Here is a 23775-nt window from a genome sequence, read left to right on the forward strand (position 1 = left end):
TGATAGACTCCAGAGATTTACATTTCCTACGCAAAGATATTTATTTATATTTTGATATCATAGGGACTCCTGTGGAATGATGGAAGAAATAAATTATTCGAAAAGACAAGAAATGCGAAAGTTACAAATCTATCAATAAGCATCGCAAAATTTATAAAAAGAAACAAGAGGTATCACATTATATTACCGATTAGCGAAGATCAGAAGGAAGGCCCAACTATGATATTAAAAAATATAACACAAGCAATAATCAATTTGCGACAGACTGCTGAGAGTATGAATCTCGCAAGTATAAGTGTAGCCAAGAGCGAATATATTCTGAATGTACCATGGAGATATCAAAACTAAATTTCAGACAGGATTCTTGGATTCAGCCATACGAATAATTATTTGCAAAGGCTTGATCAAATATCCACCAGGAGATATACGCGAAGCAATACTTCAGGAAATGCATTGCACTCCAGTAGGAGGTCACAGAGGAGTAACTAAAACATACAACAGAATTCGTCAGAATTATTATTGGGAAAATCTGAAATCAGATGTCCGACGTCATATTCGACAATGTCTGCAATGCCAGTTAAAGAAATTGGTCCGAGTAAAAACTAAACAACCTATGGTAATAACGGATACTCCAGGATGGACATTCGATAAAATTGCCATGGATATAGTAGGACCATTACCACGTACTAAAAATGGTAACGAATATATTCTCACAATGCAAGATCAACTAAGTAAATTCAGCTTAGCCGTACCATTACCGGATCAAACTGCTGCAACAATAGCCGATAAATTTGTGAAGAGATTTATCGCTATTTTTGGACCATCTAAAGCTGTGCTCACCGACCAAGGAAGAAATTTCATCAGCGATCTAATAAGGAAAGTAGCAAAATACTACAGAATACGAAGGTTTCGTACAACTGCCTTCCATCCACAATCAAATGGTTCCTTGGAAAGATCTCACACGCACCTAGGAGAATATTTGAAACAATACGCAACCAATGAAAAGGAATGGGATGAATGGGTAGACTTAGCGATACAAAATTACAATACTTGCATACATGAAGGCACTAAACACACCAGAATTAGTTTTCGGTAGACCCGCGAGAATGCCGTCAAACGAACCATTACTCGAAGACGACAAAATAAAAACATATGATGATTACTTGATACAACTATTTACTCGATTACACAAAATGCAATTACAAGCAAATGACAATTTGACTGACGCTAAAGTAAATCTAAGGGCTATTACGATAAAAAAATTAATCCTCAGACTTTTAAACCGGGAGATTATGTCTTCTTATTAAAGGGACCTAAACCCGGAAAATTCGGAGATCAATACACTGGGCCACACGAAGTACTAGAGATAATAAACAGAAATAATGTCAGAATCAAATTGCAAAAGAACAGCCGTATCGTTCATCCTAATAGACTTCGGATATCTTACATCATTCCAGTAAACAAGAATAAAGTTTAATGATTAGGATAATCACAATTTCAGATGCATCGTGGGATCATTCTGCTTATTCTCACCTTATATCTTCCCTATCAAGGGAATAATCGGATATGATTGCGGTTCAGCTTCATCCAATATAACCACCGTATCGCTTCTCACTATCGAAGAATGCGACATACCGCCACAGAAGGTCAACTCCACCAAATTAAAATTGCAATTATTGCAAGCCAACGATTTCCATTCTGTAATGGTAAGACAATGCAAGGTGGAAATAGATCGTATTGTAAGAAGATGTGGAATGCACTCTCATACTATGGACGTAGCAAATGGCAAATACGCATATATTCAGGAAACGTCTCGTCAAGAATGCTTACGTATGCACTGGCATAGCACAGCTAGACTAGGAACCACATATATATCAGGACTAAAAATTAATCAAACTATAAGTAGGCCAGTAACTTTGGCGGGAAAAGTTGAAAATGACGGTACATGTTATGGAAGCGCTTTCACCGACGATTATGGAAGCTGGACAAGCGTTGTAGTATTAGCGAATGTAAAGATTACATTACAAGAATACAGTGCAACGGTAAAACTTAACGCCAATCAAGTGGTGCTCAGATCAGGGGTTTATTGCGAATTAAAAGCCGCACATTGCGTCGATATCGAAGGAGGAAATACTTATTGGGATACCATACCAGATGATTCATGCAAAGGGAGCAGTTATGGAGTTTTATTCGACGGATACGCTATCAAAATGCAAGACAGCACTGATGCCGGATCCCAAACGGTATATTCTATTACTACACAGGATACTACCTTCGCTCTAGCAAGTAGAGGCGAGGTAAAGGCCTGCGGTTACCCCTTAGTAAAAACGGAGCACCCGAAACTGTTTATCTTTGAAACCTTCACTGACCTGAGTATCTTCAAAAAGATACACAACCCGGCAAACACAGATATCTTTACATATATGAACTCCAAATTCGTGTATGTAGAAAAACATTTCCGAGCACAATTAAATCAGCTTTACAGGAATATGTTATATCAGCAATGCTATCTCGAGCAGAAAATGCTACAGAACGCACTGGCGATAGCAACTCAATCTCCAGATATATTTGCATATCATTTCATGAAAGCATCAGGTTATACTTCGATATTAGCCGGAGAAGTAATACACATCATTAAATGTGTACCAGTGGAAGTTCAAGTAGCTCGAACGCCCAACTGCTATACTCAACTTCCGGTAATAAGAGAAAATGAAACATATTATTTAGCACCACAAACTCACTTACTGCTTCGCCAAGGAACACAGGTCAACTGCAACCCCTTGGCACCTGTGATGTACCAATTAGGAGAAGATTGGTACAAAATGATGCCAAATCCGATAAAATCCATTCCGCCAACAACTTTGAAACCTATGACTAAACCAGAATGGAAATACACCAGTCCTGGAGCACTGGCCACCAGCGGCATTTACAGCCAATCGGATCTCGACGAATTCAAAGATCACATCTTATTCCCAGCAGAACGACCTGCCGTTCTCAATACAATGGCTCGAGCAATGATGGGCCACAGCGCTACGATCCATGGAGGATCATTTACAAACCTTCTAGACGAAGCTTCATTAGAAAAACTAGCCACTTCAACTTGGAACAAAATCTGGGGACGATTTTTGATTTTCGGCAACATTAGTGCTGGAATAATGGGAATCTTCCTTATTTTTCGGTTTATTAAACTATTACTGGACACCATTTTACATGGTTTAGCACTACACTCAATATATGGGTGTTCCTGTTATTTAATAGGAGCTCTCTGGGACTCTCTTACACAATTATTAATTCTAATCGGCGGGAAGAAGACCACCAAAATCAATAAAGATTTCACCGAGTTACAAGAACTCAATGGTGGATCTAGTAATCCTCCTATTACCACCGAACCACATCCTACCACTAGCACTGGATATCATAGTCTTCGTCCCTTCACTCCCTCAAAAGGAGACTACTACTTACTCTCTCACTCTCAAACCATAAAGGTCAATCGTTGCAAGCCTCATTATTTCTTTTTCACCTGTTATCAATTTAGCAGAAATGGCAATAGAACATATCAACACGGAGAAATTGTGCCGTGGGCGACTTCCAGTATATGTCACCCACGTGGAATCTCCCACACTCTTCTGGGTACAACTCCAGTTCAACCGGGAAGAAGTCTCGGAATTACAAGCCGAGATCAAATGGAAGATGGAACGACACGCGAAGAAGTACCACATGTTTCCGCACGCAGTCAAAACTGGACTCGTCGTGGCAGTAAAAGATTGCGGCGAGTGGTATCGCGGAACCATTACCCATGTCGGTGGTTCTACTGCCGTAAATCACCCTGGGTGATTGGGGACGCATCATTAAAAAACCAATTACACAATTGTACAACCTACCGCAACGATACCACTTAACGGCATGGCAGGCTATAGGCTGTGGACTACACGGGGTTAGATCCGTAGAATCGGCGGCCCGCTGGCCTAAAAAGACAATAGAGATTACCAAACTACTTGCCGAAAACGAAATAGGTTACATGGTGATCAAGCGACCTGCAGAGAAAACAGACATTGACCTCTATTTAGAACGGCCCGGACAAATAGGACTCGCGGACTTGAAAAGGGACCTAATAGCGATAAACCTCGCTATAGAAACAAACAAAAATTACAGGCCATTTCCCTCAATATAAGGAATATATACTTTTATAATAACACCTATTATATACTTTCATATATATATCTTTCTTTTATATATCTTTTTTTTTTATATATTCATATATATATATTTTTTATATACTCTTATATGCTTATATACTTTTATACTTTTATATACTCACACACTTTACATACTTTTATGCTTTTATACACTAACACATATTCTTACATGTTACATATATACTGTATTACGTACCACATGCATTTATACTACATATCGTATTATACATCATACACAAAAAAAATATATATATATAATTTAATAAATATATATATAAAATAAAAATTTTGTAATAAAAATAATAAAAAAAAGGAGAGAAAAGAAAATATTTATAATAATTTATAATGATGATACAAAGTATAACACTGAATTTCCCTTTTCTTTATAAGATACTATTTCAATATTATTTTCTTTTTTCTCTATACATACATATATATAGAAGGACGAAAAAAAGGAAGGAAGGGGTTTTGGTGGTCGCCTTCTCTTTCCTCCTTCTAAACAAACACGAATTATTATAATTAAGCTCTTTCTAATTATATTTATCAGATGATTTACGAATAATTGCGTCAATCTCCTCGAAGTATTTTTTCCAGATTATTTTATAACATATTTAAGCAGACAACCTAGCAGGTTTTAACCGCAAAACAGGATAACCATATTGCAACCCGAAACACGAACTACCAGACTAAAAAGGAAAGAGGATCCGAAGCCTGCCACCTTGCGCTGCCTGGCAATAAAACAACACATCTGTAAAAACTCAAGGACCATATCAGCTACAAATGAGTATTTTAATTGCGAAAATCGAATCGACTATATTACAATCTACACTCAATTACACACAATTAATACGATTTTAACAATACACTACGTAGGCAAATGTTGGCGGCCCCAACATTTGTCTAAGGCAGGGGGTGTTACGTCCTGTAGATTTAATTAGTAAAAATTCTTTCCTCTCGCAGATTTATATTCTCCTAATATAACTATAATAGGAATATATACATATATAAATATAAATTAGGAAACAGACCCATCTGGCGAACAGCCGTCGCGCCAAATGAAAAGCGATTCGGGAAAATTCCATAACAGGAAACAATGCCCTGTTGTAAAAACCTATACCTGGGTAGTGTTCGCCAAGTGTGTCCGTCGTCCCAGTTATAAAAACTTGAAACTCCGCGCTAATAAACCTTCAGTGAAACAAAGCAACTCAGAGCATCCCTGCTCTAAAACTTGAAACTCACATCTTCCCAATCCAAAACCATATGTGCCCAATCAGTCAACCAACAAAGCCTACTTCACTGATAGTCGTAAAATCTGATCCCAGCCTTTGATTTACGGCATTTTGATTTTTCCAGCCGTCCACTTGTATACATTTCTCTATCTCAAGAACCCACCACCTCTACGCTTGTCGCGCCTAACTCATTCAGCCAATCATATATCCACCTAAAACTATGAGACACTCACGCTCCACCCTTTAGCCCTTCCATATTCATATCTCCAAAAACTAACTGTCTCCTCCCACGATGTCTTTTAACTTTGCTAATGGCTGAGACTTTTTCCCACTAAGACCAATCCACCCCTTCCTCAAAGGCCATCTCTCTACCCATCCTGATAGCTTCTGCCTCCGATTATTACTATAAAAACCGCGGTAATCCGCCTCCGCGGGCACTTCTACTTCAACTTCTACCGTTACTTCTATTCTGAGAGACAGAAAGAACAGATTCACATAGATTCTAGTTTCAAAAATCAGACTTGTAAAAACACGTCCTTAGACTCAAATTCGTCTTCGGTTTTGTTTCGGTACTACATATTCTTTTACGTCCTCTGTCTTATTTTTTTATTTTTGGGACCCAAAAAAAATAAAAAGTTTGAATCACTGCTATTGTGCCATAATTGGACAATTGGAAGGGAGTGGACGAGCACAACGTGACCTATCGAGCAGGAGCTACCAAACATCAATTTTATTTTTGCTCACCTTCAGGATAACAGGAGTCAGCAGTAAGTTCTGTTTTTTTTTTGCTTCTACCTTTTCTACCACCATCTTATTAATTCCCCATATTATTGAAATCCGTTTTAGTGGGTCATTATAACAACATAGGGATAACCCTCCACCACGTTTTCCGAACTATCCACTCCCTTAAATTCACCCGACCACTCACGCTCCCCCTCACCCGACTAATTCTTTACTCATATTCCTACCTTTTTTTTATTATTTCCTCCTTCTTTCACTTCTCATACATACACACATACACATACACAGTCATTCCTCAACTGTATTGAACCGCGCCGTAATTCATTTTGTTATTTTAATAAATCTGTTTATATTTCATTCTTTTTCCAATTGATTTCAAAATCACATATACCCTTCCAACAGTCAACTCATGGTCCTATCCCCGGTAAAGGGATTCGCGTCCCTGACCGAAAAACGGACCACTCGTCGTACGTCGGTGCCCGAGTAAAGGGACCCGTCGGGTCCCTGACCCGTTCACTGACACGCGTGTACGAACGAGGTTCGCCTTACTCGCGAACGAAAGGGTTGCGTTCCTCCTCTAGGACGTAACACAATATTCTTTTATATTTCATACTACATCCTTGTATAACTTAAAATTATTCTTAAAATATTATTAAACAATCCAATAATCAAATCTGTGAACCTGCCCGACTCCGCAAAATAATTAATTAAATATATTTCATTTCCTTGGCGCCGAATATTATTAATACTATTACAAATAATATTACAAATGATATAAATTTATACAAATAATAAAATTTGTAAACATTTGTATTATTTGTAACATTATTATACAATTACAAATAAAATTACAAATAATAATATTACAAATAATATATATTACAAATAATAATATTATTAATAATAAAATATTATTTGTAATAATTTCGATGTGCCGAGTAGGCAAAACTTTCAGTATTGTCATAAAGAGGAAAGGAGAGAGAGACAGTCGCGCCCGCGATTCAGATTATGGGTAAGAAAGAATTAGGCTCGCTCGCTGAGCGAGAACAAGGGCTCGAGAGCGACAAGGAGGGAATGATATTCTCTCTCTCTCTCGCTCGCTCGGCGCGTCGACAATTGCCGATCGCGTGGCTCACACGGATTGGCCGAGCTGGCTATGTGCGTATATGGGTGGGAGGGAGGAGAATCCTCGTGCAAGCCCATCACCAAATTCGCATCACTGATACCAATGATGTCAAAACCGAACAAGCTGCGGACAAGCGTAACTTGTAAATACCGGAGATCAATTATTTATCAGCTCATAGACAATTAATATGACGAGATACCCGCGGAGACCCGTGTACTTCTCTTTCATCTTTGCGTACAATTGCGATCAATAAAAAATTTTCACGAATTGTTCGGTTTTGACATCATTGGTATACGTGTGTACGAGGGTGGTCCGATAAGTACTTAGCCTACAAAAGAAAAATGAAAATTTTGGAAAAGTGGCGATTTATTTCTCAACATAGTCTCCTTTTAGCTCAATACACTTGACCCAGCGATGCTCCAACTTCTTTAACCCGTCTGAAAAATACGTTTTCTCGAGGTCTGCAAAGTAGGCCTCCGTGGCGGCGATGACCTCCTCATTCGACTCAAATTTCTGCCCGGCGAGTGACTTTTTCAAGTTTGGAAACAAAAAGAAGTCGCACGGGGCCAAATCTGGAGAATACGGTGGATGGGGCAGCAGTTCGTAGCCCAATTCGACCAATTTGACCGTGGCGAGGGCGGAGGTGTGACCCGGTGCGTTGTCATGGTGGAAGAGCATTTTTTTTTTCGCCAAATGGGGCCGTTTTTTCTGCAATTCGGCGTCGAATCGGCCCAATAATTCGACATAGTACAGCCCTGTGACCGTTTTGCCCTTCTCCAGGTAGTCGATGTAGATCACACCTTGTGAATCCCAGAAAACGGTGGCCATCACCTTTCCGGCCGATAGGACAGTCTTCGCCTTCTTCGGAGCACGTTCGCCGGGTGAAGTCTACTGTTTCGACTGTTCCTTGGTCTCTGGTGTGTACCAGTGGATCCATGTTTCGTCGACGGTCACGAAACGACGCAGAAACTCCTTCGGATTGCGCTTAAACAGCGTCAAACACTGCTCTGAAGTGGTCTCACGGTTGCGCTTGTAGTCCGGAGTGAGCAAACGCGGCACCCATCGCGCCGACAGCTTTCTCATGCCCAAAATTTCATGCAGGATATGACCCACGCGGTCTTTTGAGATGCCTACTGTCTCAGCTATCTCGCGCACCTTCAATCGGCGGTCTGCCAATACGAAATCGTGGATTTTTGTCATGTTATTCTCCGTGGTAGCCGTTTTCGGGGCACCTGGGCGTGGCTCATCAAAAACCGACGTGCGACCACGTTGAAACTCGTTAAACCAATTTTTGACGGTCGCCATCGAAGGAGAAGAGTCACCGTACACAGCATCCAAGCGCTCTTTGATTTCGCTGCGCGATTTCACTTCCAAAAACAAGAATCGAATCACCGACCGATATTGTTCTTTTTCCATTTTTCTAAAATCCGCGGACACGCCCGCTTCCACACGCGGTCAAAACAAAACTACGAGTCCGATTCGGCTGAAATTTCGACAGTAGCCGTCTACGAGAATGTACTACACGATAGTAAATTTCTCTTGCGATAGTGGCGCCATCGGGCGGTGAGGCTAAGCACTTATTGGACCGCCCTCGTATATGTGTTTGTATGTGTACAATTGCGTACACGTACAATTGCGATATACACTTATCACGTTAGCATTGATCATTTTTATTCATGCTAAAAGAAATAAGTATGACTATGTAAAGAATTTGTCTGCGTATTATTATACATTCTACATAGTTCTCCCTGTGATAGTAAAAATGACACACTTGACTAACCTCTACGCTCATATCACAAAGCCTGATCCACTGCGCTACTGAAGCAAATTGGTAATTCTTTTGCTATAACGACATTAACAGAAAAGACTAAACTTCAAACTACATTTCTTAAAAACGTTTAAGATTTGTACCGTTTTTGGATAGCATTTGTTACTATTACATCAATATTATACTTTTCTAAAAGCAAAATCGCGCGGTGATTTCAAGGATGAAGATTCCTCTTGTGTGAGATATTAATTATTCATTCTTTATTAATGGGAAAATATTTTCCTTTGGTTTAAATGTTCAAGAAAAGTTATTTGTCCTCTGAGAATCTTTCAATTTTTATGTTCGTGAAAAGTTTATAAAATTCGTAAAGAAAAAAAATTATTTTACTACCTACCTGTTCAAGAGTTGCGCATAAGAGATATTTTAACAAATCTGAATCTGAATCAGTGAACAAATTAAATTTTTCATTCAAAGAAGCATATGTAGGGTAAGCATAAGTAAGATAAGCATAAATAAATAATAAATTAAATATTATTCTCTGAATATAATAATAAATAAATGTTTTTTTCTTCAACTGAATGATCGAAGTAAATATTCTATTATAAATTAACTTTTCGGATTACAATATTAATTTGATTTTTCAGAGTACGCTTTCAAATTGACTCTTCGGAATACGCTATTAAATTGACTTTTCGGAGTACACTTTTGAATTGACTCTTCTGACTATACATTTGTTAGTTGACTCTATGGAGTATACATTTTTTAATTAACTCTTCGGAGAGAAGAGAAGAGAAACATTTTATATTTTATTTAAAAAATCGTAATTTTTGCAGAAAACTGATTGATGAAGAAAAAAATTAATTCACGACCTCAACGAAGATCTTAAAAAAATTACTGCAAGAAATGAAGTTGTTGTTATTATATACCATATTGTACAATATTAAAACATACGCGCAATAATTATCTATAAGTTGCATATATGGGCGGTTATGTAATTATAAGTAATATTCAAATCATGACAAATTAATGTGGCCGCGTGTTATCTCTATCGCATCATTGCTAGAAATCGTCCGAACTCTCGAAATTATTTTCTTCTCGAATTATGAATATAAAACAATGTGGAAAGGAAAATAAGGGGGTGAAAGGGGAGATGGCGACGTCTGCCTTACGATAACATCGCTGCTGGCTCGCTTCGTCGCGATTGTCTATTCGCTGGTGGTGAGACAAAGACCGATTCTTCGTTTTTATCTAACTAATCTAGCTCGCTCGTGAACATAGCACAGAACAGAACCAAATAATTATGGACATAGAACGGAATAGTACCAACAAATCGTGGACATTGGCTTAGCAGTTCATGTCCATGAAAAATGGACCCAGTTGGCGCTGCGGATCAGCCAACTTTTCCATAACGCTGTAAATGCAGCCATGCCCGCTCTCAGGCTTCTCTCTGCTGTCAGAGAGAAACCTGAGAGCGGCCATTAACGAAGATTCAGAAATTTTTATGAATTCGACGCGCCCCCTGAAAAATACACGTCAACTACATCGATGTCACTCGGTAACGAAGTGTGTCTGTGATAGTTTGGTTCATATCTGAGCTACTACACAGAATATAGTAAAAATTATATATATATCATCAGGAGGAATCAACCCAGCAAATACAATGGCCCATATTCAGAACGTGCTAACATATACGCTTCTAAATACGCGAGATGTAGGTGCGTTTGTTAGCGCTCGTATGCAGAATGTAAGAACAGAGCACTATTACCTAAAGACGCAATGACAACCAATAAGAGTGCTCGTTTTCGAGCAGTATGTAGCTATTGGTCCTTTTCATATCGCGTAATGTGGATGTAGCAAGAGTACGAGATGCGCGTCGTCCAGCGATATTCAAATGTCCGTTGACGATTTTTGCGAAATGGAGTGCTCTGATATATTGTCAAATTGTGTATAGTAAGTTTATTTATTATATTATTTTACATTTCATTCTAATAATTTTGTTACATTGCTTATTTATTATTCATTGCTTGCTCTTAATAACGGATAATTTTAATAAATATACATGTTCGTATCTTTATAGATGAGCGACAAGAGAAGGGAAAATTTTCTGCCGAAGAAAAGAAAACAATAATTGATTTAAATTATTATTATTATTTAAATTATTATTATTATTTAAATTATTATTATTATTTAAATCATTATTATTATTTAAATTATTATTATTATTTAAATTATTATTATTATTTAAATTATTATTATTATTTCTTTAAATGTGACAGGAGCTGTTAGTGCGCTTATACATGACCCTGACCACTTTTATCGCACGCTGCTAAGATATCGATATGTTAGTGCGCTGTTACGACTTATTCGTGGTTCTGAATAGGGATTTTGCTCTAAACACGCGTGATTATCGATATGTCCTAATAAAATGCTGCTATCATCGCATTGAGAATATGTGTGCTAATAAGAACGCTGATATCTCGACTTGTTACCATGCTAATATCTTTGTTAGCGCGTTCTGAATATGGGCCAGTAGGCCTGTTCGTTTTGTCTGCACTGCTGAACTGCTGCAACAAGTTGAAGTGAGAAAACCTACGTTTGTCTCACTTTAACTTAATGCACCAGTTCAGCAATGCAGACAAAACGAACAGGCCTAATATTACATGTAACGTGCATGTTAGTTGTAATTTCCTACTTAACAATATAACTGTTATATAACACATGTGTTATATAATAGTTATGAACTAAGATCTTTATCAGTTTTCTTTCAGTATGTATAACAGTCAAGATATGATGAGCAAAATAATTATTCGATAGAATTGTAAATAAGATTATCGAATTTGAAATACCGAGCAGAACCCCTCTCTCGCTTATATGTACTGTTTCCTATATTTAAAGTAAATGAAAACTGCTTGTCTACTTCAAATATACTTCAACGTACAATTATAAAACTTTAAAATCAAATATCTCAAAAACTATAAGGGACCTCTATATAATTATATCAGGTGTAGTAAAAAGAAATCCATTATTTTTGCATGAAATTGAAAGCTTTAATTACCATAGTTAGAATGATCCGATTTAGATCAAATATGCGCCGTTTTGTTCGATAACTTGTTGCCATTTTGAAGGTAATTTCATTATGCCTCTCTCATAGAAGCCCTCGTCCCAATTGGCAAAAAATTGAGACAGTCGATTTTCACAAGCCTCTCTTGAAGCGAATTTTTCACCAACAAAATTGTTCGCCATGGACAGGAACAGATGGTAATCACTTGGTGCCAGGTCCGGACTATAAGGTGGATGCATAAGAACCTCCCAACCAAGCTCCCGGAGCTTCTGGCGAGTCACTATCGATATGTGTGGCCTGGCGTTGTCCTGATGGAACACAATTCCTCTCCTATTGGCCAAAGCTGGCCGCTTCTGGGCGATTGCTTCCTTCAGACGGTCCAATTGTTGACAGTACAGTTCCGAGTTAAGAGTTTTGCCGTAGGGGAGCAGCTCATAGTAGATCAGTGCCCGGAATTACTTGCACGATCGGGCCGATTTCTGAGAGCTACGCCTCTTTACTTCCCCTTACCGCTCCAGCCCGCACGGCGGACCTAGAAACTGACAGTCGCGAGGCGCTGTCTCAGGCACGTCACATGAGACAGTCATATGAGACGCTTCACAGTTTAACATAGCTGAAACAAATTTATTTATTAAAACAACTCCATAGGTATTTTTTATAGTTTACTAATATAATATAGTCTTAATATTAATATAAATATATATTAATAGAAATATTAATATAAGTAATATTCTTAATATAACTATAATATACACTGTATACACTGTAATATTCTTAATATAACTATAATATACAGTGTATATTATAGTTATATTAAGAATATTACTTATATTAATATTTCTATTAATATATATTTATATTAATATTAAGACTATTTTATATTAGTAAACTATAAAAAATGCCTATGGAGGTGTTTTAATAAATAAATTTGTTTCAGCTATGTTAAACTATGAAGCGTCTCATATGACTGTCTCATGTGACGTGCTTGAGACAGCGCCTCGCGGCTGTCAGTTTCTAGGTCCGCCGTGCGGGCTGGAGCGGTAAGGGGAAGTAAGGAGGCGTAGCTCTCAGAAATCGGCCTGATCGTGCAAGTAATTCCGGGCACTGTAGTAGATAATTCCCTGCCAATCCCACCAAATACACAGCAAAACCTTCCTGGCCGTCAATCCTGGCTTGGTCACCGTTTCCGCCGGCTCACTGCGATTCGACCACGACCGTTTTCGCTTGACGTTGTCGTAAATGATCCACTTTTCATCACCAGTGACCAACCGTTTCAGAAATGGGTCGATTTTGTTGCGATTCAGCAGCGATTCGCAGATGGAAATTCGGTCCATGAGGTTTTTTTTCGTTAACTCGTGTGGCACCCATACATCGAGCTTCTTTTTGTATCCAGCCTTATTCAAATGGTTTCAAACGGTTTTTTGTGCAATCTTTAGCTCTTGGGCAATCGAAACAGTGCTTACATGACGGTCGGACTCGACAATGTCCATGATTTTATCGATATTTTCGACAATTGGCCTTCCAGTGCGTGGTGCATCTTTGACATCGAAATTACCGGAACGGAATCGATGAAACCAAAATTACGCGTGATTGGCTGTTACAGTATCAGGACCATAAACACTATTTACATTTTCAGCCGCCTGGCTTGCGTTTTCGCCTTTATCGAAGAAAAACTGTAAAATATAGCGTATTTTCTCTTTGCTAGTGTCCATCTTTGACGCGTGCTCAAACAAAACTGAGTCAACTAATCACAAAACTGTCACAAAAGTTTTTTTAGTATGAAATCTCATCTTTCTAACGCCATCTAGTGGAACCCGATCGGACTTATACAATATGCGAGATACAGATAACTAAAGCCATCTATTGGAAAAATAATGGATTTCTTTTTACTACACCTGATATTTGTAAGCATACTGAAGCATTTTGTACAAAGTTGTAGGCACGTTGTTGGCACTATACAGGGTGTTAAATTTTAAACGTAACAGGTAAAAATCTTGAAAACTATGAAAGGTATAAAAAGAGCTAAAATATGTGTTTCATGATTTCGAAGGGGAAAGAGAATGGCATTATCAGTTTTTTATTTGGAGGGCATTTTGAAAGTCAACTTAATTTTTTTAAATAGAAAGCCCAATTTTTCATTATATCAGGTGTAGTAAAAAGAAATCCATTATTTTTCCAATAGATGGCTTTGCTGACAGCTCGAACTACAACGCGCGCCCGGAGGATCCAGTATTCGTTGCGCAACGATGCCAAAGTGCGCTGTGGTCCCGCGTGCAAAGTTCGAAGGTAATGGTGCTCGATCACTCGAGTGAGCAGCGAACTCTCAGCAGCACTGGGTGTTTGCCTCCGTCAGTCAATGGTGCGTTGTCCAATCTTCCCCCGACTCTTATAAGCCCATTCGAGTCGAGATAGGGGTGCAGACTCGAGATCGGACTGGATGAAGCGACTGGTTTTCTATGACGGAGAGAGTCGAACTCTGCACCGAAGGCGTCCTGCTGCATCCTCCGTAACCAGTAATGCTTGGCATATTCAATCTCCTTTGCTTGTAAACAGAACGGAGATGCCACGGACGCCGGGTCAGACCGATCAAGCGCGATCGGATGGGTGTCCGCATTGCGTTGATAAATCTCATCACAAAAGCCGTGACGCGTAGGAGCTTGGGATGAGAAGCGTGATTGTAGGTCCCATGTCTCCGTGTTGCTGACGATGTGCGTACAAGTGATCGGCTTTTCGTCGCGTTGTGCTTCATCCTCGTTCGCGACCCACATCTCTGGCTAATCGTCGGAATGGTTTTGGAGCCATCGAGGTCCGGACCACCACAGCTGGTGCGCTTTAATTGCTGTCGAGGATAGGCCGCGAGACGCACAGTCGGCCAGGTTATCACACGTGGGAACGTGTCGCCAACGTGTTCCGGCTGTCAAGGCTTGAATGTAAGCAACTCGGTTCACAACGAAGGTCTTCCAGCGACTTGGTGGCTGAGCGAGCAACGCCAGTACGATGGTAGAGTCCGTCCAACAGTAAGTCGGGCTGGCTTCGAGTTTGAGAGTTGTCGTCACCAGTCGAAGCAGCCTCGCTGACAGGACGGCGGTGCATAGTTCCAGTCTGGGTACACTAATCGTTTTAAGCGGAGCAACTCTGGATTTTGCAATCAGGAGCGTGACTGCCGACGAATCCAATTGCGGAATTGCGCGGAGATATATAGTCGCCGCATAAGCCCGCGTGGAGGCATCTGCGAAGGCATGCAGCTTGTAACTGCGTGGGCCCGGACGGAAACCAGTCCATCGAGGAACTATCAACTCTTCCAAGGCAGGCAGGTCCGCATGTATGCAGGCCCATTCGGTTTTAACCGACTCCGGAATGGTCTCGTCCCACCCGCACTTGAGTGCCCAGAGATGTTGCATAAGCATTTTGGCTTTCACCAACACCGGAGTAGCTAAGCCCAGAGGATCATAGAACCTTGATATTGTGAACTTTGGACAAGATCTGGAGTTTAGTGGTTCCGGGCTCTAGTGGAAGCGCCGTCCTAAACTGCAAGACATCCCGCCCGGAGTGCCAACAGATTCCAAGTACTTAGAGGGTATCGTCCGGAAGAAAATTCTTTCCACCTGCCAGCCCGTGGTTCTCCGGATCCACTCCGTCCAATAATTGAAGACGATTGCTCGCCCATTTTCTTAAGATGAATCCTCCGCAGCTTAGCAAGGCCGTTAATTGATTCCGGATTTTTGCCGCTAATTCTAGTGTGTCCGCACCGAATATACAATCATCTACGTACGTATTATGGCGCAACACTGGGACCGCTAATGGATAGCGAGCTCCTTCATCCTCCGTTAGCTGTTGAGGAACGCGAAGCGCGAGGAACGGAGCAGCGGTGGTCCCATACGTGACGGTGCGGAGCTGATATTCGGCAGTGGGTTCGGCCATGGTTGGTCTCCAAAGGATCCGCTGAATGTCGATGTCCCGGTCGTCCATCCTTATCTGTCAATACATTTTCTCAATATCCGTTGTCAGGACGACTCGATGTTGTCGCCAAGCTAATAGTATCGTGAACAGGTCGGTTTGCAATTTGGGACCGGCCGATAGAAAATGGTTGAGCGAGTAACCGGTGGTGGTTACGGCTGATGCGCTGAATACCACACGGAGTTTGGTAGTGACGCTGCTCTGCCGAAAGACCACATGGTATGGTATGTAATAGCGTTGACCGATGGAAGCAGCGTCATCCTGATCCTTTCGTGTCATGTGCTCGAGGTCTTCATATTCCTTCATGAAGGCGGTATAAGCGGTTTGTTTCTCGACGTCTGAACTTAGCCTGCGTTCCAGTCGCAAGAGACTAGCTGTCGCCATTGAGCGAGAGTTGCCAAGTTCCACCGGTTCGGCGGACTTGAAGGGAAGACGCAACGTAACAATGTAGCGACCTCCTCTCGTCCTTGTGTGGGTGGTTTTAAAGTGGTCCTCGCACTCCTTATCGTCCGGGCTAAGTTGACGACTGATTGGGATCTCCTCTATTTCCCAGAATTGTCGTAATCGCTGGTCAAGTGTTTCGAGCGTGGTGTGGAAGGTGGAAATGACCGATTCGACTCTCCCGGAAGAGACCCGTCCCGAAAGGATCCACCCGAAGACCGTGTTCTGAGCTGTCGATTCATCGCCCCCTCCAATTCGTCGTCCGTCGCTGAGGATTCGACCGTAGAGATCAGCGCCGATGATTAAATCAATCGGATCGGAACCGAACGGGTCAGGATCAGCGAGCTGCAACCCTCGAATATGCCTCCACTCCGTCGAACATGGCATGTGATCTGGTCTATATTGCATCAAGGACGAGAGAATGTGTGCCGTGGTGGTGTAGGCCGGCTCCATCTTTCCACAAGGACTGATTTGGATTATGGTGGTACCGCGAGTTTTTGTTCGCGTCCCATCAATCTCTGCGATCCAAAGGGGCGAAGAATTCCTGTTGACTCGGAGCAATTATGCTATTCGGTTTGATAGGAGAGTTGCAGCGGACCCTTGATTCAGTAACACTCGTATCGTAGTCTGGCCCTGTGGTGTGCTCAAACGGACGTGCGCCGTGGCGAGGAGCACAGAAGCGGTAGGCTGCGCCAATGTATGTGACGTCACAGGATGAGCGGTGCTGAGAGGTGAGCCCTCAACGGCGGGAGGATGTGCGTTTCTCGCACCATCAGCCTCACTTGTTTGGTGCAAGAGCGTGTGGTGCGTCCTTGCACACAGTCGACATCGGCGTTGGCTCAGACACTCGTCCGTCCGGTGACTCCCAGAGAGTTAAAGCACCGCCATAACGGGGCAACCGCGTCGAGTCGTTGACATGGAGATTGTACGAGGAACTTCGGACAATGATAGAGCGCATGATTAGCATGACACAGTGGGCACGCCGGCCTGCCGGTAGCGACAGGGTTATTTAGTCGTGCCTTTGACCTTTTTTTTTGTTGCGCTTGCTGGGCGGTCTTCCGAGAGCGCATGCGACACCACTGGTCGGGTTCTGATCGTCCCGGCTGACTCGAGTTCACGGTTGCGGTTCGGCACTAACGGTTTCATGGAATCCAATGCTCGGATGCGTGCCTCGAGAAACTTATAGAGCTCGTTGTAAGTGGGATAATCCACTGAGTTTCCGAGTCGAAGCTCCCACGCCTTTCACGTGCTCCGATCGAGATTTTGGGAGACGAGGAGGACTAGGATATCGTCCTAATAATCGACTGGACGTTCCAGATTCTTGAGTGCTTGAATTGCTGAGTTGGTGAGGTCTCGTAACTTTCGAAGTCCAACTGGATTCTCCGTGGTAAGCGCTGGAAGCTTGAATAAAGTGGTCAAGTGTTCCGTGATGAGCCGTCGTTTGTTTTCATAGCGGGACACTAAAATCTTCCAAGCCATATCAAAGTTAGCGTCGGTCAAGGCTAGGTGGCCTAAAGCGGTTAGCGCCTCCCCCTTTAAGGTAGACAACAAGTAGTGGAGGCGTTCGACATCGGAGAGTGTTCTATCCTGGTGGATAAGCGACCGAAATCTGTCCCTGTAACTTTCCCATTGGCGCGGCGTTCCATCAAAAGTTGGGAGATCAAGGCGCGGCAGATGAGAGGATGGTCGAACGGGGTCCTGTGAGACTTTGTGAATGGCGGAGGGCTGAGAGGTCTCGATCGTCCCCAACGTTTCCGCCATGAAGTCGGTAGCTTCATTATAATAGTCCTCACATTGGTAGAAGAGCTTGGAGGAAAAGTAGTTGCTATTGGCTTTTTGCGCTTCTGTTGCACTATTGAGCTTGATATCGAGTTCTTGACATTTAGTAAATGTTTCCTTGAGCGAGGCGAGGCGTTGGCGGACAACCGGTATCGTCCATTTGGCCTTACCTAATTTTTTAAGATTAGGCAACGCTCGATGAATGGTGTTCATAACGTGCTTTTGTTGAGCAAGCAGTCCCTCGATACTGGCCATTGTGCACAGGCGCAATTACTTCGACTCCGATCCGGCTCGAAGGACCAAAATGTTGCGGGGCGCACTCGTTTAATTGAGTACGCCGTGAAGGGCCAGTTCACCCTTATCTGAAAGATCGGATATGAAGTTGTCATTGCACGGGTCGTAAATCCGTGCCTTTGCGCCCTACGCCTCCGCGCGGGGAAAAGAGACGTCCCTTTCGGAACGCGATGTCACGACAAATGCGTAGTCGTAGGCTCGAAGATGATATCGAGGCGCTATCAAGTCGATCGTCCGCACGGAACTCAATAGGTTCAAGACGACCAAGTCACTCTACCGATGAAGTCCATGATGGACGTAGAATTGATCGCGCGGTGGCGATATAAGCAGCGATCAAGCTGCTTGAACGTCGAAGTCCGCACAGAACTTGGAAATATTCGCCCTTCGGTGTTTTTTCAAGGACGATAATAGAATCAGGTCTCATGCGGCCTATTCGGGTCGTAAATCCGAGCCGAGAAACCCGAGGAACAATCGTAACAGATACGTCCACGAGCGTTGGAATGAAACGATCTCTGTCGTTTTGGATGGCCTGCCCCTCCGGACTAAACGGCCTGCAAGCTGCCACGTTCCTGAGAAGCATGGAGATGCACAAGAGAAAGCGCTGAGCTCGTGTCACGCGAGAGGCGACTCAATTGCTCCGGGGCGACTAGCCAAGGCCTTGAGGACACTTGGACAGAGAGCTCAGAGTTCTCGAAGAAGCGACCACGTCGCTTTTGAACGCACCAAGAGCCTAGACGGATACTTGGCAAGAGAGAGTTCGCAAATCTCTCAAGGAGACGGCAACGCCGTTCCTAATAGCCGAGGTCTTCGACGGACGCTCGGAAAGAGAGTTACTCGCTCCACACGGAGGCAATCGAATTCGCTCCTGAATTGTGGCAACGAGGCGAACTCAAAGCTAAAGTCGATTCTCACCATAAAGCCTCAACCCAGCAGGGTATATTAGCACCGCAGTCAACTCAGCAGAGTGTAGAGTGCGTTGGTTTGAATCTCGATTATGCACAAAAACTACTCTAGGAAGGCCTAGAGAGAACGTCGGTAAAGACGGGCGTTACAAGTCGCACAGACCAGACACCAGATATTGCCACAATCGGCGTTGGGTCATGCGAAGGCGCCGCGCCGGCCGTTGCGCTGGGTGATATACCCGGCCGGCGGATTCTTGCCCGCGGGTCGCGGACTCGTGAGGCGTGCCTCGTAGCGGCGTCAGGGCGAGCTACTCGCTAAGCGCGGGCGACCGGCGGGACGATCACGCACTCGCCTGCGAGAGACCGTGCGCCTCGCCGATCGCGAGAACGCCGGCGCCGGGAAGCCAGACCGCCCGCCATGCAGGATCGGCTGCATTCCTGAACGGGCTTAAGGTGACAGTACGAGGGTAGTCCCAGAAGTACTTGACCTAAAAAAAACACAAAAAATTTGGGGAAAAATATCTTTATTACTCTACATAGTCTCCTTTTAGCTCAAGACACTTTTCCTGGCGATGTTCAATAGCTTCGATACCCTGTTTATAGTGGGAATCGTCGAACTCCTCAAAATAGCCATCAAGCCACTTTGGTCCATTGTTTTGACTGTCCTTTGTCTCAGGTATGATGTGATGGACCCATGTTTCATCCATGGTTATAAATCGACGCAAAACCCATGTTTCATCCATGATTATGAATCGACGCAAAACCCGTGTTTCATCCATGGTTATGAATCGACGCAAAAACTCGGCTTTATTGTTGCGAAACTTCGCCAAACGCTTGATTGAAACATCCTCACGACGCTGTTTTTGCTCCAATCGCGGCACCCATCTTGCGCACAGCTTTCTCATGTCCAAATTTTCAGTCAATATGCGATGTACGGCACTTTTTGAAATGCCTACCATGTCTGCTAACTCGTGCACTTTCAGTCGACGGTCATCCAATACCATTTTGTGGATTTTCTTCACCATTTCTGGCGTAGTCACTTCATTTGGTCGACCACTGCGATGTTCATCTTGGCAGCTCGTACGGCCTCGTTTAAACTCTACCCAATATTTTACTGTTGTAAACGAAAGAGCAGACTCCCCCAGAGTAGAATATAGCTCCGTTTTCATTCTACTATTGGTTCGACTGAGGCCTTTCAAATGAAAGTATTGTATCACATAACGATGACCAATTTTTTCCATGTTTACAAATTCACTGAGAGCATTCACTACTGATGGCTGCTAAACAAATATTAAACAACATAGTGTCGTCAAACTTTAAACTTAAGCTTTATAAGGTTGGTACTTTCTACCATAGTCATTCTTTTCAAACAACAACCGCTATCTATACTTCAGATCAGGTACTTCTGGGACTACCTTCGTATATGTTATTCCGCCAAAGCGTAAACAATATATTTTTTCATAGTGTTAAACATGTCGAATTTCGTGCCAAAAAGAGTATTTGCGGGGAATTTTACTGCATTACATTTTTCAAAAAAAATCTACAGCTGAAGGACATAGAATTTTTGTGAAGACTTACGGCGACTATGCTCTGTCGGAAACAACATGCAGAGATTGGTTTAGACGCTTTAAAAATAATGATTTTGATGTTGAAGATAAAGAACGCTCTGGCGCACCGAAAAAGTTTGAAAACGAAGAATTGGAAGCATTACTCGATGAAGACCCATGTTAGACGCAAAATGAACTTGTAGAATCATTAGGAGTTGATCACACAACAGTTGCCAAACGTTTAAAAGCATTAGGAATGATTCGAAAGCAAGTAAATTGGGTGCCGTACGAATTGAAGCCGAGAGACGTCGAACGGCGTTTTTTCACGTGTGAACAGCTGCTCCAACGGCAGAAAAGGAAAGATTTTTTGCATCGTATTGTGACTGGCGATGAAAAGTGAATATACTACAATAACCCGAAGCGTAGAAAAACGTGGGGTAAGCCTGGCCATGCATCAACATCGACGGCAAATATCCATGGTTCCAAGCTCATGCTCTGTATTTCGTGGGATCAGCTGGATGTAGTATATTATGAGCTCCTCAAACCCAACGAAACCATCACGGGAGATCATTATTGATTACAATTGATGCGTTTGAGCCGAACATTGAAGGAAAAACGGCCACAATACGAGGAGAGACACAACAAAGTAATTTTGCAGCATGACAACTCTTGGCTACATGTTGCAAAATTGGTCAAAACCTACTTGGAAACACTCAAATGGGAAGTCCTACTCTACCCGCCGCACAGTGTGTCGCATCGCCCGTTTTCATAGACAAAAGGCATTTTATGAAATATAAAACAGTAAATTTCTTTTTACAGAAATTAAAACTATAGAGTCTGAAGTATAAGAAAACATAAAGAACACGAATTTCTGATCAAATAGTGGCCTGAGAGTTCTAGAAACATAACCGCATAAAAAGAATTATTTTATGAGTAGAATTGTACATATATTAAAAGCTCATATTCTTAACATAACTAAATATTAGAGAGTTGAATTTATAAATTAAAAATTAACTATATACTGCTCTTTTAATAAACTAATAATGGTACTCGTATTGTTACACCGTGACCTCTCTTCCCCGGCGCGCGTCGTCCTCGCTCTCTCGCGATGGCCGCTCGCGAGCGCTCGCCGGCTTGCGGGCGTTGGGCGAGCTGGCTCGGACGCGCATCCTCCTCGCGTCGTTTTCGTTCGCTTCGTGCGATTGATCGGCGCGCCCCGTCGTCGGTGAACGCTCGGTCGTGCGTGTCGACAGTGGCGACTGGCTGGGAGAGGAAGGTTTTGTGTCTCGAATCTTTGCTCGTAATTCGTCCGATAAATTGCCGCCGGCTGCCTTACAGTTTATTATATTTTCTGTTGTACATTTATTCAGTCCGATAATAAGTTTATGTACATGGCGTAAAGATTGTTCTAAGGCGACTTATTCTAAGCACGGTTCTTGTGATTCTATGGCGCCGAGCGCCGCGCTCCGTTAGAGCCTCGCAATTTAAATATGTAAAGACGGACGGGCACTTATCGTCCGCTCAGGGCGGAAGCGTCTCCGAGTCGAACTTGATCCCTCGTTGATGACGAGACGTCGTCGAAACGAGCGAATCTTGACGAACACATTGATGCTAATCACAGGAATGGAACGACCGGTGGCCGGAACACAGATTATCCTAGGAATCCCTCGTTGGCGACGAAGACGTCGTCGAAACGAGAGGATCTTGACGAACACACTTCGGGTTGCGGTGATTCCGATAACTTTATTGATTGATTGCGGACCGATAGGTGAGTGTTCGGCTCTAGTAGCGAGTTCCCTAGCTGCCTGCGTCGGTCGGTATCGGAATTGAGGAACTCGCGCATTTACTGAACTTGCTCACTCGGACGTTCTCCTCGTCGGTCGTCTTCTTGTTCTCTCGACTTCCTTCGTTCGGTCTCCTGGGCTCGGTGCTTCCTTGTGAATCACTTACTCGTCTGCTCGTTCACTTTGTGCTGCTGGTCGAAGACGACTAGCCACAATCTCCCGATTTCGGCGAGAGCGCGGAATTTATACCTAATCTCTCGTAATCGGGGGGGTCGACTCACCCCCCAGATTCCGCGTAATCGCGCGCGATTCGCGTCCCGATAATTCGGCAGACCGTCTGGGGGGATTTTCCCGAACGCCTACGGCCGGTTTTTCGGGCCGCTTCGGCGGCTTGCCGCTGCCCGGATCGTCGGGCTAATTGAGGGGGGTCACGACTAGGTCCCTCGGGCGACGACGGCTCGACGGTCGCCGACCCGATAGTAACGGAGGAGGATCCGTCACAAGATTCTCCTTCGTTACAGTATGTTTCGATATTATTTATGCACGCACCATAATTCAAATTAGTGACAAAGTTCTTATAAAAGAACAGAAATATTGAGATAAATCACGTCCATTGTATTCCATTGTGTCCATTTTTATATTATATATAACATGAGTTATAAGTGTTATTTACATGAGAAGAATTGGACATACTGTGCAAAATGCGTATGCGCCTAAGCGATTTCGAAGCAAAAAACTACAGGCAGAATGTATGCCGAACATGACTGTTTTAACGGCTCAACTTATTCATTTACGTTTGTGTGTTAAGTGAGCGGATTTCCATCGTATGACAAATATAATTAAAATAAAATAAGGGTGTTTAAAATTTTATACACATATAGGGTGAGTCATTTTAAGTGACGACAATGATTTTTTTCGAAAACTCAGTTATATAAAAAAATGTCTCATAC

General features: G+C 42.6%; 3 protein-coding genes across 3 annotated transcripts; all 3 read right to left on the reverse strand.

Annotated features, from left to right (window-relative positions):
* Positions 1–14895: 14895 nt before the first annotated feature.
* LOC105189008 (uncharacterized) lies at positions 14896–16090 on the reverse strand. Its single transcript, XM_011150806.1, has 2 exons — positions 15731–16090; positions 14896–15627 (listed from the first exon to the last, which is right to left on the reverse strand). The coding sequence occupies exons 1-2, from the start codon at positions 16088–16090 to the stop codon at positions 14896–14898; spliced, it is 1092 nt and encodes a 363-aa protein (XP_011149108.1).
* A 9-nt stretch (positions 16091–16099) lies between these two features.
* On the reverse strand, positions 16100–16972 carry LOC105189009 (uncharacterized). The gene has a single exon (XM_011150807.1). It carries the CDS (start codon positions 16970–16972, stop codon positions 16100–16102), a length of 873 nt encoding a protein of 290 aa, XP_011149109.1.
* Positions 16973–17812: 840 nt separating this feature from the next.
* Positions 17813–18553, reverse strand: LOC105189010 (uncharacterized). Its single transcript, XM_011150809.1, has one exon. It carries the CDS (start codon positions 18551–18553, stop codon positions 17813–17815), a length of 741 nt encoding a protein of 246 aa, XP_011149111.1.
* Positions 18554–23775: the final 5222 nt, after the last annotated feature.

The sequence above is a fragment of the Harpegnathos saltator genome, unplaced genomic scaffold (assembly GCF_003227715.2).
Source record: "Harpegnathos saltator strain DR-91 unplaced genomic scaffold, Hsal_v8.6 scaffold19, whole genome shotgun sequence".
Lineage (NCBI taxonomy): Eukaryota > Metazoa > Arthropoda > Insecta > Hymenoptera > Formicidae > Harpegnathos > Harpegnathos saltator.